The following is a 13,739-nucleotide window of genomic DNA, read 5'->3' as shown; positions in this document are numbered from 1 at the left end:
CTCCCCCCCCCCCTTCCTCAACCCTTAATTTTGAGAACCAAGACAAAATTATTAAAATTAAAAAGATTATTTCAAATGCTTATATTAACTAAGAACAATAACATTAATATCATAGATAAATGGAAAAAATTTTGATAATAAAATACCCAGTGTAACAATAATGACAACAAGAATAACCATAATGACATTAATATCAAAGATAAATTAAAAACATGGTGATAATAAAATACGTATCATAACAAGTATGCCAATAAAAATAATCATAATGACAAAGATAAGTTAAAAAGAAAATAACAATAAGAAAATATAATACCTGTTATAACATCTACAATACCAACCATATCTCCCTTTCCATACTCACCCACCAACTCTCTAAATTAAAATGTGGCAAAGGTATTATTATTATCATCATTATCATTATTATTAAACCAACAGTCAAAGTACCATGTCCTGCAGGCTATGTTACTTTGCTTGAGCTACTTGCCCTTTGCCCTTGTCTGATTGAGATTTAGTGAATCGTATCCGACTGCTATTTTTTTAGAATTCAGTGTGTACGTCAGATGTCAAGAGTAATTACAACTATACAAACATTCATTGGAAAAAAGTTGAAAGATGAGGAAAATTATTCAATAAAAAAGAGAGATAAATTTTAATCAAATCAAAACAGTTTTTGCATCTTATATAAGCTTTATAAAGGTATATTTAGTATGTCTGTTCATTTGTTTTTTATTCAATGAGCGTTAAAAGGGTAAACCGAATTGGTTCAAAAAAAAAATTACATAGCCTAAGGGGCAATTTTTGATCAAAAAAAATGTTCATATATTTATTGATCAAAAATTCATACATTTTTTTGTACCTTGTGTCCCCCTTGACGGAGTACCCCCTGAGTCTACCGGATAGAACAAGATAACTAGAGTTGGGTTGATGCAGAGGGGGCGTTATCCCCCGCCCCCCTTCAACATTTAACCAATCTAGAGCAAAATCTATTCGCCGGACCAGAGGAGATAGACTAGAAACCAAACCAAATAATGTCATAGAAACTTCGCCAAAACAGTAAAATTTTACTTGAGATCGGATTTTTAGAGTGGTGTGGATATTGTTAATCGTGAACGCTTAATCCCGATATCCAATGTTGACACTTTTGAATGTAAAGATCAATGTTTAATCCCTCAATTTAAGTTGTTAAGAGTAATTATTTGAATCTGAAGATCTGCATAAGATAGAGATCAAAGCGAACTTCGTACTGCAAGATAAATCATTTTACAAATATTACATCCCTTAAACATTTATAACCCAACTGAACTTCCAAATATGTTTGGTTTGGTTCCTGCGTATAGTTGAGTGTGCCAGTGAGAGGATGACCTCCGGTTTAGTGGCTACCAGGGAGTAGAACGAGGTCTTAGTGAGCAGACCAACCAGAACTCTACTCCGAGCCTTACACGTGTAGAAGTTCGCCTCGCCTTAAAGGGTTTATCAACGTTTTTCTGGGCTGTAAATTTTCTTTATTAAATTAATCTATTCTGAGGGGGACGATATGCGTAATGTCAAGTGAACCTTCATGGAAAAATGGCAATGTCCGATTGACAACGGTACCCTTAAAAGCTGGTCAAGTAAGGATTAGATATCAAAGTTTGTATTTGGAAAACAGATTTTTTACAATTGTGGTGACTTGTGCATTCTACTGCACAAAAACATATTGGAACTATCAGAATTTTGAACGCCAATATTTATCAAATAAAGATTTCTTGGGTACTGTTCTTTCTTGGGTTGCCATCTTTTCATAGAAATATCGCTTACCTCTACTTAAAAATGTATTGAACCAGCAATGTAAAGATTTTATTGGGGGAACTAAACTTTTTAAAAAGGGGAAAATAAAATGCTATTAATTAGGGTAAAAAAGTATCATNCTGTTTTAAAAACACAAGTCTCTGACAAGTTCAGATTTTTTTTGTTGAAATGTAAGAAATTTTTACCAGCTAATTTTATGTACAATCATTACGAGAAATAAAGGTGCGAACATTCTGTTTGTCTGTCTAAGTGTTTGACGGTTTGTTTGTATCCAATAAACCCCAAAACGACTAAACCGATCGGGCTCAAATTATTGCGCGCTATGTTGCCGAAGGAAAAGCATTTGAATGAAATAATTTAACCTGAATAATGAAAACAAGAGCGGCCTCGCTGTAGCTGGATTCCGTCATTAACGACTCATCGGTCTCCAACCATCGTACTAAACAAGTTTTTAATAGTTTCAACAAGTTTGAACAAGTTTGAACAAGTTTGAACAAGTTTGAACAAGCTGAACAAGTTTAAACTAGTTTGAACAAGTTTAAACACGTTTGAACAAGTTTAAACACGTTTGAACAAGTTTAAACAAGTGTGAACTAGTTTAAACTAGTTTGAACAAATTTAAACAAGTGTGAACTAGTTTGCAAGTTTAAAATAGTTTTACCAAGGACAGGACAGTTTTCCAAGTTTGCATTAGTTTGAACAATTTTCGACTAGTTTGAACAAGTTTTCACTTTTTAAAGAACTCATTTGAACCAGTTTTGTTTGAACATTTTTGAACTAGTTTTAACTAGTGTTTTAACTAGTTTGAATAGGTATGCACTGGTTTAAACCAAACTAAGCTAAGGTCTGAATTAGTTTAAACAAGTTTAACGAAGAATGAAATAGATTATGGTAAAATTGAAGGGGAAATTTTAGAAGTTGATTACGGCCAATATCATTTCTATCTGATGTACTTGTCTCGAAAATTTGATATAAAACTGTGTCAAAGTTATACCAAAACTCATATATACGTAATAACGGCCATTGGTGGAAATTCTGGTCATGTGATACAGACGTAAAATTATACTGTCAATTATATTTGTTAACAATGAATAAAAATTATTCAAATAATAATAGCAGCGTACCTAAAATTTTTAGGCACCTCTGGCCTCTGGGTTATTCTAATTTTCAGATTTGTTCTGTATTTGCTGAATATGATCTGTTTAAAACTTTTGTGTAATATTTTGGAAAATATTGAGGCTGTGCAAATCGGCACCAAATCTTCCAAAATAAAACATCAAAATTTTTCGCTTTCTTCGCACAACTTTATAAAAAATATAATAAAAGAATGATCAGTCATTTTCACTAATTTTCCCTAATTCTAAAGTGTTTTCTGAAACGCCGCTAATCCCCGTATGAACTAGTTCAAACAAGATTTTTCAGTTTGTCTTCAAACAATATATCTACGTATTTTGTTTTAGGAAAAAATCAATTCCAAAAAACCTAATTACAAATCTGGATCTTGAATCCAGATTTATCTAGATTAACAGTTATCTGTCCTGAGGTACCTTGAACAGCCTCCCTAAGGAAGACATCATCCTCTAGATGAAGCTCGTGTTGGAGGCCAAGGATAGCAGCCTCAAGGGCATTTTCCAAATCAACTAAAACATAAAATAATCAACTTCAATCATTTTAAAAATTCAATAAGATAAGTGTATGGCCCAAAAACATTGGATACCCCCCGCCCCCTCACAGACATATATTTAAAGGACAAAAATGTTGACAAAACTGTACCCTGTCCAGCGAGAGCCAACTCCATCTGTAAAGACATTTCTGAACCAAATTCTTCCTCTCTTGGCTTAATTAACTCCTGAACACATTGTAAAATAAAAAGGCGTTAGAAAAATCAATAATCTAAAATATCTTAAATAATCTAGAATAAACTAGAATAACCTAGAATAATCTAGAATAATCAAGAAGAATCTAGAATAAACTAGAATAAAATAGAATAATATAGATTAACCTAGAATAATCTAGAATAACCTAGAATAAATTAGAATAACCTAGAATAATCTAGAATAATCTAGAATAATCTAGAATAACCTAGAATAATCTATAATAGTCTAGAATAATCTAGATCAATCTGGTAAACTAGATAAACCTAGATCCACAACACGGATCCTAGCATTCATTTTACCTTAGAGAGTCCTAGATNGAGCCCTAGATACTGATGCAGAGCTACAAATACAACACGCTGTACTCGCGCCATTATCATCTGGACAACACGGATTAACACATCCGGACTTTTCTCAAACACTGTCAAAAATGCTTCAACCGACAACCTAGAAACTTGAAAATAAATCTTTGGAAACTTACATCATTTACTAATTCATTCTTGAAAGACTAATTTTTCAAAAAAGTGTAATATGTCAGAAACGTATGAAATTAAAACCAGTTTACATAGCTAATAGATATGTCTGAAAATCAATTATCAAGATCTTTATGTGCCTTTCTATCAAGGTAAAAATTTGTTGAAGTGTAAGAAACGTAAATGTTTTCAAAATTGTTTATTATAATATTTTCTTTGGATAAATTATAAATTCCAAAGAATGTATTTTCTGTTTTTACACTATGCCAAATTTGACCCTGACAGAAAGATATAGACTAAAAAATCGATCGATCCAGAAAAAACATGTTATAAAGATCGTTTTTGAATAATTGTACCTTTTTTCAGGACAATCATATTTCAATGCTCAATAAAAGCAAACTTAAAGTAAAACGATTCACTTGTAAACTCAAGTTTGTTAGTTACGGGGTAGTTTCATTTTACTGACGGGCCTAGAAAACTTCGATGGTGTGTAGTGTGCCATTTTGTTTTCATACGTTATTTTATCAATTTTCTTACCTGAGAACTACACTATCAACTGATGCCCGGGCCTGCACTGTCCGGTAGGGCTGGGCATGACCGGTCAAAGAGTCAATAAAGCTCAGTAAGCTTGTCAGTGTTTCTCCTAAACAATTGTTAACTTTTTAGCGTTTTTCAATTATAATAGTGGTCTTGTCAGCGTTTCTTCTTTATAATAGTAAACTTGTCAGCGTTTCTCATTTATAATAGTAAACTTGTCAGCGTTTCTCATTTACATTATTAAACTTGTCAGCGTTTCTCCATTATAATAGTAAACTTGTCACCGTTTCTCCTTTATAAAAGTAAACTTGTCAGCGTTTCTTCTTTACAATAGTAAGCTTTTCAGTTTTTCTCCTAAACAATATAAAACTTTCTAGCGTTTCTCATTTATAACAGAAAACTTGTTAGCGTTTCTCCTTAACAATTAATAACTTGTCAGCGTTTCAGCTAAATTTGTCAGCGTTTTTCTTAAACAATAGTAAATTTATCAACGTTCCAGCTACACCAGTCAGCGATTCAGCCAAACTCGTCTGCGTCTCAGCCTAGCATGTCAACGTTTCTCCTTATCAATAGTACACATGTCAACGTTTCTCCTTATCAATAGTAAACTTGTCAGCGTTTCTCTTAGACAATAGTAAACTTGTTAGGGATTTAGCTTAACTTCTCAGAGTCTTTACTTAACAATAATAAACTTGTCAGCGTTTCTCTTAAACAGTAAACTTGTCAGCGTTTCTCTTAAACAGTAAACTTGTCAGCGTTTCAGCTTAACATTTCAGCGTTTCTCATTAACAATAGTAAACTTGTTAGCGATTTAGCTAAACTTCTCAGCGTTTCTACTTAACAATAGTAAACTTTTCAGTCTTTCTCCTACACAATAGTCAGCGTTTCTCCATAATAGAAAATATACTTGGGGGGTTCATATTGCTTTCTTTTGAAGCATATAACATTTAATACATATTTATAAAGCCATTGGGTTCTAATTCAATCGTGTGCAAAAAAAAAAGCAAATTGATAAATACTATATATTTATATTTATTATTTCTTATTATTATTATATCTATATTCATACAAATATAGATTTAGTAAGATTTAATGAATCATTCATGCATCATGCTGTATGGTATAAAATTACAGTCGTTGTCGGAGGTCATTACGCTGAATGACATAACATGCAAACCTGCCAACACTCAAATAGGCTAGATTGATGTAATAATTGAGTAGGTTCGATGAAGTATGCAGGTCCATGAAACAGATGTAAGAAACTTCTCTAGTGTGCGAACCAAACCCCATTCAGTTGTTGGCCAGCAGAACTTTACAACCAATTTTCACGTCGATATACGCAACTATGGATTAATGGCTACAACAACAACAACAACAGTATGCTGGAACCACAGGCAGGAGGTATAGCAGCCCAGTTTTTATCTTTAACTGAGTATCATGTGCTTGAAATGTTTTAAAAAATTGACCAGTCTCAGACCAATACTTTTTCAGTTATGTCTTTAAACACGTTGAGGAGGTTGTCCAAGGGAAAAGGGTTAGTGAAAATGTGTGCATTTGAACAATCATATTCTAAGTAGCACTTAAATAAACTAAACAATGCAAAAAAAATTGCAACACATTTAAATTTATTGGGGCTAAGTCCCCCCTCCCCCCTGGGTCAGCGAAATCTATGTTGTTCACGGGGTTTTTCGGCCCCAACGGATACTGAACCTCTCCCCCCCCCCCTTCACACTGGAAAGAAAATGCCGGATTTGCAACAATACTCTTTAAAGTTTTGATTGAGCAAAAATTATGACAGATATCCTTGTTTTAATATTTTAAAATTTTAAGATTTAAAATTGCGGTGTTATACTGTTATACTGTATAAGTTCTCCGGTTTCTCATTGAATTTTAGTTTAGAGTTCACACTTAAACAAGGTATAAACAAATCAAAAATGGATTGGGAAAAGTCTTTTGAAATTACATATACTGTCTCTTTAGTGTGATAATGTTACCTGGACCAACTTTCTTTATCTCTGAAGTTCCCTTGTCATCAGTTGAAGTCACGACTAGAATACCGTACTGTACAACAAATATGTACACATCAGGTTCTCCAATTCTATAATAAAGGGACGCTAGACATAAAGTAACTCTCCATTATTGGCATGTCCGATTCAGATCTGTATCTTTGTCCGATTCAGATCGTTACCTTTAAACCTTTGTCTGATTCAGATCTTTACCTTTAAACCTTTGTCTGATTCAGATCTTTACCTTTAAACCTTTGTCTAATTTAAATCTGTACCTTTAAACCTTTGTCTGATTTAGATCTGTACCTTTAAACCTTTATCAGATTTAAATCTGTACCTTTAAACCTTTGTCTGATTTAGATCTGTACCTTTAAACCTTTATCAGATTTAGATCTGTACCTTTAAACCTTTGTTTATTATATCTATATTCATACAAATATAGATTTATGATTTAGATCTGTACCCTTTAAAACTTTGTCTGATTAAGATCTGTACCTTCAAACCTTTGTCTGATTTAGATCTGTACCCTTTAAAACTTTGTCTGATTTAGATCTGTACCTTTAAACCTTTTTCTGATTTAGATCTGTACCTTTAAACCTTTGTCTGATTCAGATATATACCCCTGAACCCTTTGTCCTAACAAGGATTATGGAGATATTATAAATTTTCTAGTTTTTTTATTTACTTTAACTGCGGTTTCTCTGCAAGATGCAGATTTATGCACCCGAGATAGTTTAGAAAAACAAAAATATCTCATCCTTGCGTTACTTTAGAAAAAGGTTAAAAGGGACCCATTTAGAAGCAGTCACCCTTATTGAACATCTTTGAATAAAGGTTCGCTTAAAAGGAATTGAGTCTTTGTAACAAACTCTGATTTTCTAATACCTATATTTTTTTTCACCTGATGGTGTAAACCTTTGATATTTCAAACTTAGATATTTTCATCTAACAGAATTCATAGTTTGAAATATCTAAGGTCTATGGCATTGGATTACAAAGATATAGAGATTAGAACATCATAGCTTGTGACAATGATTCAATTCCTTTGTTTGGTTTGTCGGGCAAAATCGTATCATGCATAATAATGTATAATTGTTAAAATTTTAACAATTACTTTAATGATTAATCTGTAAATTAACGAAAAATCGAGATTCAAGCATTGATCCCGATATTCACAATAGAAGAGTTCAAAACTCCTCAGATGAAGTAAGATTTACCTGAAAAGGAATTGACCGGCTGGGACGCGTATAGTTTCTATTGCTGGATATATATCTGCAAACACAGCTGGGTCTAACTCACCAAACATGTGGAAACTTTAATTACATTTCTCATTTTTAAGTTTTTTTTCAGTCCAAAAAAAAATTAAAATTCCACTTTTTATCCAAAATTTTCCAAAATAAAGTGATACAAATTGACACAAGATTATCTTTCTTTTCAGAACAATATTAAGTCAATTAGGGTCTGAAAAAGTAAATTATTTCACATCAATTTTTTTAAATATTTTTTCTTTTTTAACAAAAGAAATCTTCAGAAATATATTAAAGCTTTAAAAAATGTTAAAATAACAACAAAAAAACATCATTATATTTTATTGTGAAAAAAATGAAAATTCTTTCCTGTTTAAAAGATATTTTAACTCTGGTGGGACCCAAGATCTTAAACTCTCATCCTCCTCCTGACCACAAATAAAATATAAATGTATTATCTCCAAGATCTTACATGACAAATACATTTGTCCAAAATAAGAGTTAATTTTCATAAAATGATGTATACTTTTCTTGATACATTGTGGTTATTTCTAGAAGTAACATGCTATACAACACAGAAATTAGGTAAAGTTTTATCTTATTTTTATTTATTTTTATTTTAAACCGAAATTAGTAATTTAAAATTTTCTTGTGAGGAAAATCCAGGAACCCATAATATTGAACTGAGCATGCATGATCAAGTGCACAAGTTGTGCATTGTGCATTGTGCACTCAAGATCACGCTTGCTCACTTACCATACATTATTGTTTTTAAATATTCATCATGTAAAATTAGCTTTGTAACACACTTAAACTTATTGTTTTAACCTATAATATATTATATTAAGAATTATTATATAAGAAAAATGTTTTGTGTATTTTTGACCTCAAGATAGTCTTCGGCTGGACGACCATCTTCGCGATCTCCAGTGGAACCAGTCTCCGAGGAGTCTCCTGAATTTTTTTTAATGCTTTTTTACTTTTTATTTCCATGGTGGCAGTGGCACATTTATAATGAATGATACTTAAGTAGCTGTAAGAGAATTGGGGTGTGTATTCACATTTTTGACAGACAAAATTTTACTCAACCTTGATGAAGTTATTTCTCAAAATTTACTCTGGGCCAATATTGCCTAGCTGAAATATTAAATTTAAAACATTTAATATAAAATTTAAGTCTAAAATAAACATAATTCTTTTACCAGTTTAACTCAACAGGTTTTGTTATATCGGTTTAGTTTGAATAAACATTAAACATTAATTATCTTTTTCATTCAAAACTGTTCTTAATAGGAGATTGTACTTATCTATAGAGCTCAACTAGATTTCCACCATGGAACTTAAGATTTCAACCGATTGATTGCTTCCAATTAATTGGTATTTTCGCGATAACTCAATGGCCGATTTTTTATGGAATAAAACTGGCAGAACTTAAAAATTTAAAAGGAATTTTCTTATTTGACAGACAAAATATATCTGTAATATTTCTAAATAAAATTCCGACCTCTGATTTCCTGACAACAGTCCATAAAATAATATAATTATCCATTTAAAAGCAAAGTGCTTCATTAAGATTAAAAATCTAACAAATAATTTTGTCCAATTTCCGTTTTTCTGAGCTATTAACTATTGAAAGAATAGAATAAATATTATCAAAGGAGGAAACTTTTAGGGAAATAGCGCTTAACTCGATACTCCAGTACTTAGGTTCTCTTCATATTTTTAATATCGTTATTGAAATCAACCAGATGCTAATGGATGATTTTGATTATTTGAAAGAATTAGAATTTTGCAGCGAGTGAAATTTTTAAGTAGTTTTTTTATGAATGCTGAATTCAAAGGTCCTTTTCCATGGAGTATGTTCAGGGGTATCTATTTTCTTAAAAAAGTAATGTTTCTCCCAATCTCCCAGTGATAAAATTATGTTTTTTCGCCAATTTTTAGGATTTTATTTGCGAAATTGGGGAACAAAATTCATATTCAGAAGAAAATGTATTAATTTTTGAGTGAAAAGTTTTAAGAAGGTGAAAAGTATCAAGATGGTGGGACATCTGACTAGTAAATGAAAAAAAATTCCCCCAAAGCATCGGGATTACCTTTAGTACAAGAGGAATATAAATTTTTCCATAAATATTTTATTTCGTGTTCGAAAACAAATCTCAAGAAATATTAGTGGACCGATTAAAAATAGTCAAAAACTATTAAAATTTTTTACTGATAAAATAAAACTCAATTTAAATGATTTAAATGATTTGAATTGAATCAAATCAGACTACTGCTTCCACAATACTAAGTTTTAATTAGGATATTACAATAATTTAAATTCAACTTACCTATGAATATTTTAGAAAATTTCTTGATCATAGTTTTCCCTTGTATTTGATTTTTTTGCCTGTTAGAAATGTTAAGATTTAATCCACAATATTAAAAATTCGAAATCTTCCATTTTCCTATTTTGTAAAAAAAAGAAAACAATGTTAACTTTTCCATCCCGCACAACCTCACTCCCTTTCAGGGATGTATATTTCTCAGAATTATCTCCCAGAGAGGATGGAATGTTTTTTGATGATTTGGGGGGACAAAATTAAAAATTGTACAATGACATCTACAGGCAACTTTTTTCATAATTTTTGATACTTTTTACCTAAAAATTAATCTATTTCCCCAAATTCAGCGAATTAAACTATATATATATTTTCTTTAAAAAAATGATTTCAGGGGGGGAAGAAAAAATGATTTGTCGACAAAATAAACCACCCTACCCCAATTCATAAATCTAAATTCTAATTCTAAATCTTATTCCTGACATCCTCGAGCTGCTTCATGTTATCCTCCACTCTCCTCATCATCTTTCTTCCGTAGAACATGACACGGTCCCTCTTCCGGAACCTCTGGGGTTGCCTGTACAGAGCGGGGACTTATTTCATGAGATTAAACAGCCAAGAGCTATTTTCCACTTAATTGCTTTATACTTGTACTGTTAAAATAATTATCAATTTGTAAACTCGTTCTGTATACAGATACATGTATTTTAGGTATAAACTTTATCTTATCTTTTTAAAATAAAGTGTTAACAATACATCTGAGGGTGTACAGAAGGGTCAAGGGCAGACCGCCATGGGCTTGTCTCCCACCTCTGAATTTACACCCAGCTCATAACTGGGTTGATTCATTGGAACTTAAACGGAGGGAGCTCAAGCCTACAACCTAGGTTGAAGGTTTGACAGCGATTATTATTATTATTATTATTATATATAAAGTGTTAACAATACATCTATATATAAAGTGTTAACTATACATCTATATATAAACTGTGCTTCTGTTCATAAATTGTTTTACTGTAAAGCACATCTGTACATACTAAATCTGTACCTATGTTCATAAACTGTCCATCTGCATGGACATAAAAACTACACTATCCATCTGCACATAAAAACTACACTAACCATCTGCACATAAAAACTACACTATCCATCTGCACATAAAAACTACACTAACCATCTGTACATAAAAACTACACTATCCATCTGCACATAAAAACTACACTATCCATCTGCACATAAAAACTCTATCCATCTGCACATAAAAACTACACTATCCATCTGTGAATAAAAACAACACTATCCATCTGTACATAAAAACTACACTAACCATCTGTACATAAAAACTACACTATCCATCTGTACATAAAAACTACACAAACCATCTGTACATAAAAACTACAATATCCATCTGTAAATAAAAACTACACTGACCATCTGCACATAAAAACTTCACTAACCATCTGTACATAAAAACTACACTATCCATCTGTACATAAAAACTACATTATCCATCTGTAAATAAAAAGTACCTTGGAATTACAAACTCTTTAATCTCCTGGACCTTTTCCTTCATCTCTTTAACAACATCTAATTATATCTCAAATTAACTAAATTAAATATAAAAATTTAAGTATAAAGATATCCAATGAGGGCACTTTTTAATTTGATGATAAGTGTTTGATCCTGAAGGGTCTGACCAACAAGGTATCGAAGCGGAATTAATTAATCCGTTTATGTCGAAGATCGTCAGTAATTTTTGAAGATTTTAACTACAGGATCTTCAAGAATCGAACTATGCATTCAAACTTTCGATTCTTCTAAATTTTAAATATTTGCAGTAATCTAAGAAAGGCTGTGAAGCTATAACACCTTTTAATTGTTATTGTTTCATGATGTAAACTTAAAAATTAAAAGAAGAAAATAAAGAATGTTGTAATGTTGTAGTGTAAAGAAGGGAACGACTATATAGTAGAAGCCCCCCCCCTCTCTGGAGAAGTGAACACCATGTTTTTTGGCGAAATCCGGCCCCCCACGGGGTGAGCCCCCCCCCCCCACACACACACATGACAAATTCCTGCATACGCCCCTGCTTTATACAAACCTTTGTTTTGATCGACTGGATTGTTCTTCTTATAACTATAGCGGTACAAGATAAAGATTATTGTTGCAACTCCCAACCAAACTAAAAAAAAAATTCAATTAGAATTAATATTTCTTTGCCGTATAAATATGTACATTGTAAATCAAATCAAATCAAATCATGAGTGTTAGGGAAAGCTTTAGGCTCCACTCTACAGCTTGGAGTTTCAAGTCCTGACTAAGAGGTGGGTTTTCAGCCCGGATTTGTTTAATGTTTAACCGTTAATGAATCAATTGTTTTAATTTGGCGAAATGATCCCAGCAACACGACCAAGTTTGAGGCATGCAACCATTTTTAGCTCCCTTTCACTCATGTATGGTCATCTATGTGTTAAATATGGATGAGTGAAGGGGAGCCAAAGGGTGATTCAAAAATTCGTGATAAGGTATTTTTATTGTTTGTTTTAAAAATTTTAAATTTTTTTGTAACTCAGGTCATCTTTGCTTTTCTATACTTTTGGGTTTAAGAGTAGAACAAAAGTTTTGCAGATTTTTTTTCGACTTTTCAATAAAACTGAAAAAATACTTTTAAAATAAACAAAAATGTAAATTCCAAAGAAAAAAGTATGATATTTCAAAAGACGGCACTAATCCCATTTTTTTACTCATCCTGTATACAATATGAAAAGAAGATACAAAAAAAGAAATGCTTCATTTTTGTTGTCCTCGAGGTTAAATCTATTTATTGGAAGAAAAAAGTTCTAAAAGTTTCGCTAAACTTTGAAAATCAATTTCTAAATCAATTTTTTTTTTAGGGAATCAGAAGGGAATAAAAAAGTATTTTTTCATTTCAAAAGATTTGAACTTTCTATTATACTTGTAATTCTAAGCGTGTCTTCATCTTCGATATTCTTTAAAGTATTTCTTCCTCTTTCCTCCAGATCTAGCAAAATCTCTTTCCATCCCATTTTATTTATTCATCTGAATTCAGATATAATTAGATGGAATTTATCTCACCTAATATTTCCCGTCGTAGGGTCATTATGTGACTTAATCACCCTACAACAGGGTGCAAAGTAACTTTTTCACCCTGCTATTAAAATTTCAAATGGCATGCCTAATTTGTCTCATTGTAGGGTGATAAAGTTACTTAATCACCCTACAACCGGGTGATTACGTAACTTTATCGACCTGCTTTTAAATAATTTGAGTAAAACTGAATAAAACTAAATATGTTATTGAAATGGGTATCATGCGTACGAAAAAGTTTTTGCCGGGATCGGTGTGAAAATACTTTTATTTTGATCTTAACAAACTAGAAAAAATAAAAATCCCGGCAAAAACTGTTTTGGACTTAATAATACCCATTACAATGACATAAATAGATATTACATCACTTTACAGGAAAGTA

The 13,739-nt window shown here is 31.7% G+C and overlaps 1 protein-coding gene and 1 long non-coding RNA gene across 2 annotated transcripts in view; both read right to left on the bottom strand.

The window, feature by feature from the left end:
- The window catches only part of LOC111717086 (neuropathy target esterase), a 15,611-nt gene extending 2,301 nt beyond the window's left edge, over positions 1-13,310 (bottom strand). Inside the window, exons 1-16 of the mRNA XM_023492604.1 lie at positions 13,206-13,310; positions 12,351-12,431; positions 11,779-11,836; positions 10,728-10,826; positions 10,259-10,317; positions 8,812-8,879; positions 8,295-8,353; positions 7,896-7,991; positions 6,667-6,770; positions 4,673-4,778; positions 3,965-4,109; positions 3,562-3,637; positions 3,279-3,428; positions 1,328-1,460; positions 857-1,009; positions 296-372 (exon numbers count right to left, since the gene is read on the bottom strand). Coding sequence (XP_023348372.1) covers positions 296-372; positions 857-1,009; positions 1,328-1,460; positions 3,279-3,428; positions 3,562-3,637; positions 3,965-4,109; positions 4,673-4,778; positions 6,667-6,770; positions 7,896-7,991; positions 8,295-8,353; positions 8,812-8,879; positions 10,259-10,317; positions 10,728-10,826; positions 11,779-11,836; positions 12,351-12,431; positions 13,206-13,296 — 1,555 coding nt within the window. The 5' untranslated portion in view covers positions 13,297-13,310. The remainder of the gene's footprint in view (positions 1-295; positions 373-856; positions 1,010-1,327; positions 1,461-3,278; positions 3,429-3,561; positions 3,638-3,964; positions 4,110-4,672; positions 4,779-6,666; positions 6,771-7,895; positions 7,992-8,294; positions 8,354-8,811; positions 8,880-10,258; positions 10,318-10,727; positions 10,827-11,778; positions 11,837-12,350; positions 12,432-13,205) is intronic.
- On the bottom strand, positions 2,145-3,984 carry LOC111717088 (uncharacterized). The gene is made up of 4 exons (XR_002768668.1): positions 3,965-3,984; positions 3,562-3,637; positions 3,336-3,428; positions 2,145-2,227 (listed from the first exon to the last, which is right to left on the bottom strand). It is a non-coding gene; the product is annotated as an uncharacterized LOC111717088 (long non-coding RNA).
- Positions 13,311-13,739: the final 429 nt, after the last annotated feature.

Source organism: Eurytemora carolleeae, unplaced genomic scaffold (assembly GCF_000591075.1).
Source record: "Eurytemora carolleeae unplaced genomic scaffold, Eaff_2.0 scaffold2342, whole genome shotgun sequence".
Classification (NCBI taxonomy): Eukaryota; Metazoa; Arthropoda; class Copepoda; order Calanoida; family Temoridae; genus Eurytemora; species Eurytemora carolleeae.
Note: the sequence above shows the minus strand (reverse complement) of the source record. Positions and strands in the feature narration are given on the sequence as shown.